This window comes from Arachis ipaensis, chromosome B09, assembly GCF_000816755.2.
Source record: "Arachis ipaensis cultivar K30076 chromosome B09, Araip1.1, whole genome shotgun sequence".
In the NCBI taxonomy this organism is placed as follows: domain Eukaryota; kingdom Viridiplantae; phylum Streptophyta; class Magnoliopsida; order Fabales; family Fabaceae; genus Arachis; species Arachis ipaensis.
Window position 1 is genome coordinate 19,945,555 of NC_029793.2, and position 5,020 is coordinate 19,950,574.

Below are 5,020 nucleotides of genomic sequence, written 5' to 3' on the forward strand. Positions count from 1 at the left end.
TGCGCACACACAACAGTGTGCGTGTGCATCCGGCAGAGAGTTTGGAGATGTTGGTCCTCCTCCTGGCGCTAAACGCCATGTTGTCGCATTTAGCGCCACCACCGCAGCAGTTGCTCCTTGAAATACGTGCACTACGGTGCTAAATGCCAAGTCGGGGTGTTTAGGCCAGCCTCCAATGACCATTCCTTGAATTTCGTGCCCCGTAGCACTAAACGCCAAGTAGCGGCGTTTAGCGCCGGGGCACCCGAAGCAAATCTCCTTCAGAGTGTGCTGAACTCCTTTCTGATTGCACATGTTCCTGTTTTACACACTTTGCATGTCTAAGACACACGTAAAAAGAAAGAAAATTGCAAAGAACTAAAATAAAATGAATATAACCAAAATGAATATAAAATCTTAGGATACTAAAGATTGGGTTGCCTTCCAACAAGCGCTTCTTTAACGTCACTAGCTTGACGATTGACTTCTTGTTAGGGTGGGGGTTGATATAGTGCTTCAACTTCTCCCCTCTCACTATGAATTTTCTTCTTGTGTCCCCATGAATTAGCTCAATATTCTCAAAAGAGAGGATTCAGTTTACTATATAAGACAATACTGGATTACGAGTCAACACCACCTTCAATCTTGGAGATAAACCTTTAGTGGGGATCTTTTTGTTTTTCCATCCTCTGAACATTTTCTTCAAGGGAACTTTCTCTTTGATGGATGACGTACACCCAACACCAAACTTAGGTTTGATATCAGGGAGAATTGTATTGATTCTCACCAAAAGAAGCTTGAGCTGCAAACTCTGTTTTACATCATCAGGAGGTTCTTGAAGATTTGGATCAATGAACTCAGTCTTCATGCAATTGCCTTCTTCACCTAAGTGATGTATGGGTTTAAAAGCCTTGAAGATCAAATGCTCCTCATGCACCCTTAGAATCAATTCACCTTCTTCCACATCAATTAATGCATATCCCAGTGGCTAGGAATGGTCTTCCTAGAATTATAGAGACATTTTTATCTGCCCCCATGTCAACAATTACAAAATCTGCTAGGAGGAAGAACTTTTCCACTTTGACCAAGATATTCTCCACTATTCCATATGCATGCTTCAAAGATTTACATGCCACTTGTAGTGCTACCCTTGTTGGTTGCTCTTCTTTGATTTGCAGTTTCTTTATCACAGACAAAGATACTAAATTGATGCTTGCACCCAAATCACATAAGGCTTTCTCAAAGGTCATGCTCCCAATGGTACATGAAATTTGAAAGCTCACTGAATCTGGCATCTTCCTTGGCAAATTACTCTGAAATATGACACTACATTCTTTGGTCAAGATCAGTGTCTCATCTCCATTTAAAATTCTCTTCTTGGATAGCAATTCCTTCATGAATTTAACATAGAGAGGCATTTGCTCCAAAACCTCAGCAAAAGGAATATTGATTTGTAACTTTTTGAAAACTTCCAAGAAATTTGAAAACTGCTTGTCCTTGGTCTCCTTTTGAAACCTTTGAGGATATGGCATTTTCGGCTAATAGTCAGGCACTAGGGACTTCACTTTGTATTGCTCAATACCAACCGGAAAAAGGGTTGTCCGATGCCTTTATGGGGTGTGCATCTCCTTAACTTGAGCCTTCTCTGGAGTTTCTTTTTCAATCGGCTTCTCAGTAACTTGTGCTTCCGTACTTGTCACTTGTTCACTTATCAAAGTGATAGCCTTGCATTCCTCTCTTGGATTTGGAATTGTGTTACTTGGAAAGGTATTGGTGGATCTCTTATCAATTTCAATAACTTTTGTGGCTAGTTGACCCTTCTGAACCTTCAAGTTCTTAATTGAAGCTCTGATTTCCTACATGAAACTAATAGTATTCTTGGAGAGTTCAGCAACTAAATCTTCCAAGTCAGAAGATTTCTGAGAACTGGATGGTGGATTGTTGTTGTTGAAATTACTTTGATTGAAATTATTCTAATGGCTCTGATTGTTATTGAAATTTTGGTGCCTTTGTGGTTGATTTTTCCATCCAAAATTTGGGTGATTCTTCTACCCCGGATTATAAGTCTTGGAGAAAGGATCATTATTGGGGGTCTGGAGGAATTTCTCACACAATTAACTCTTAATGAGCCGAGTATATATAACAAAAGTGTCCTAAGCTTATCACAGCAGGCAAACTGGAGGAGCCCACACATAAATTACTTGAAAAATGGAAAGATACCACCAAAAGAAAAATCAAAGATATTTAAAACCAAATCAAGTTGCTACACCATGATGGGAAACGACTTGTATAAAAGAGGATTCTCCTGGACATTACTCAAATGTCTCAGGTCCACAGAAGCGGAATTGGCAGTGTCTGAGGTCCATGAAGGCATCTGCGCCCCTTAGATAAGGGGTCGGAGCCTAGCCTCGAAAATCTTAAGGGCAGGATACTACTAGCCGACATTAAAAAAATATTGCATGAAAAAATTTCAGCGTTGTGACAGTTGTCAAAATAGCGATCCCATAATCCATAGCCCAGGCGGACTATTACATACTTCAGAAGTCGAATGGCCTTTTCATAAATGGGGACTTGACATTATCGGACCTTTTCCAACGTCAGTAGGCTAGGTAAAGTTCTTGCTAGTAGCCATAGATTATTTTACAAAATGGATTGAAGCACAATCACTTGCAAAAATAATATCGGATAAGGTACGCTCTTTCATCTGAAAATTTCTCATATGTAGATATGGTTTGCCTAAGAAAATCATTTCCAGCAATGTTCGGCAATTTACTAATAAGAGAATTGCATTTTTCTTAACGAATCTTCGTATTAAACATCATTTTTTCTCTATAGAGCACCCACAAAGCAACAGGCTCACAGAGGCAGCTAAATAGCTAATAAAGTTATTTTGCATGCTTTAAGAAAAAAATTAACAGAGGCCAAAGGGCACTGAGATGAACTTATTTCCGAAATTCTATGGAGTTATAACACAATACCACAATCATCAACAAAAGAAACGTCGTTCTGACTAGTGTATGACATAAATTCAATGGTGCCAATAGAGATCTCTCAAGGATGGCTATGAACCGAGCTCTTGGATGACATGACCAATGTAGAAGCATGATTAACTGAGCTCGACATGTTGGACGAAAAATGTAACTTGGCAAGGCTAAGACAACAATATATGCAAATTACAATACAACGAAAGTATAACAAAAAAGTTCGACCAAGAGTATTGCAACAAAGAGATCTAGTACTTTGGAAAATTGAAGAAGTTCGGAAACTTCCAGAACCTGGAAAATTGGCAGTAACTTGGGAAGGCCCTTTCAGGTGTCAAAGATTCATGGAAAAGGAGCCTATTCTTTGTAGATATTAGCTGGAATCGAGTTCCCCAATACTTGAAATTAAACACATCCTCCTTAAAATTATATTATAGCTAATTTTTGAAAAAAGGCGGCGCTGAGAGGTAATCTTTTTCCTGATCACAAGGTTTTTATTCCACATTGTGTTTTAATCAGACAGGTTTTAACAAGGCCGATCATCCCGCGCCTTCCACAACGGAAAATCTTGTCAATAAAGACCAAAACATTTCTACATTGTCTAATTTACATAAGCCAACATATCAAAAGTTGGAAGTCAATAAGTCGTCGTAGTCAAAACAGACATATTATTTAAACATCTAAAAAAGTTTTTCTACAAAACAAAACTAATATCAAAAGATCGATTACAACCCAACAAAACAAAACTGATACCAAAAGATCGGTAGCAATCCAGCAATAAAGTTCAAACAAAACATTTCAGATTAAATACAAGTCAAAACCCTAAATATTTTTATCAATAGTACCAACGTTCTTATCTTGTGCTTCACCAGCTTCATCTTCATCAAGCTCACCATTTATGACGATATCGAGCTTGCCAACATCAAACTCGGGTGCGAAAGCCACCACTTGACTTACTGCCCGATCAAATCCCGCGACGAACATCTCTAACACTTCATTTTCCAGCTCATGAATTCTGGACGTCATTTTCCCCTTTTTATTATCATCCTCTTTAATCTAACTTTGCAAGAGACGAATCTGATCCTGAAGCTTAGCAATTTCTTCTTCTTCATTTTTCATGTTGGTAGTGACATCTATGATAACACCTTCTTTCTCCTTCACAAACTTTTCTAAGTTTGCCATCTTTTCTGACACACCTTTCTCGTTGGCACCTAGCAGCTCCGTGGTCCGACCTATACACAACAATCTCGACACAACTACCTATAAACAAATAATCGCATCAGACTAAGCAAAAAAGCAAACAACAAATAAACAAAAGAAAAAGAAAACTACTTGCATATACTTTCCAATACCCTCCCTTCTGACTCTCTTCAGCATCCTAACATCACTAGCTTGCTGAACAACCTTATCAGAAAGCTCTGCCACGAAAAATTGTTCACTCAACAGAGACTGTGGTCCATCTCCATCAACAAAATCTTGCAATTTCTTTTGCTTTTCAAAAACAGAATGACCCCCAGTCACCACATCTAACTCCTCTTCGTAGAGAATCTCTAAAGATCTATCTGAAAAGTCAAAGTATTTCTGTTTCACTTGATGAATAGGGCAAGCACTTGACTGAGCAACGTCAGTGCCATTCTCTTTCTCCACACAAGAAACACCACCATCTTTTTCACCTTTCTTTTTCTGGCTTAAGAAAGACTGCAGCAAAAAAGTTGTCAAGTTCGGAACTATTCCACCTACAACACAACAAAATACACATATCAAAATCACGTTACAGTAGCATATACTCCCTAACATCATTCACTTACTTATATATACCCCTAGTGCCTCCTTATCTAATTCAACTTTTAACATTTTGGAAACTGACAACAAATCACCTGCTGCAAAGCAATCTATCAAGAAATCCAAAAACAAATTTTCATCTTTACTCATTCCAGTGGCCTCAAATATTTGCGTCAGGTCTAGATACCAATAAAGAAAAAAATTTTCACCTAACTCATTGTCTAAAAAGAAGGTAGTGATTTTCTCGAAGTAACCGCCAAAGACATTATTACACCCAT

At 38.4% G+C, this 5,020-nt stretch overlaps 1 protein-coding gene across 1 annotated transcript; it reads right to left on the minus strand.

Moving 5' to 3' along the window:
- Positions 3,979-4,757, minus strand: LOC110266783. Its single transcript, XM_021111794.1, has 2 exons — positions 4,293-4,757; positions 3,979-4,220 (listed from the first exon to the last, which is right to left on the minus strand). Exons 1-2 carry the CDS (start codon positions 4,755-4,757, stop codon positions 4,017-4,019), a joined length of 669 nt encoding a protein of 222 aa, XP_020967453.1. The 3' UTR covers positions 3,979-4,016.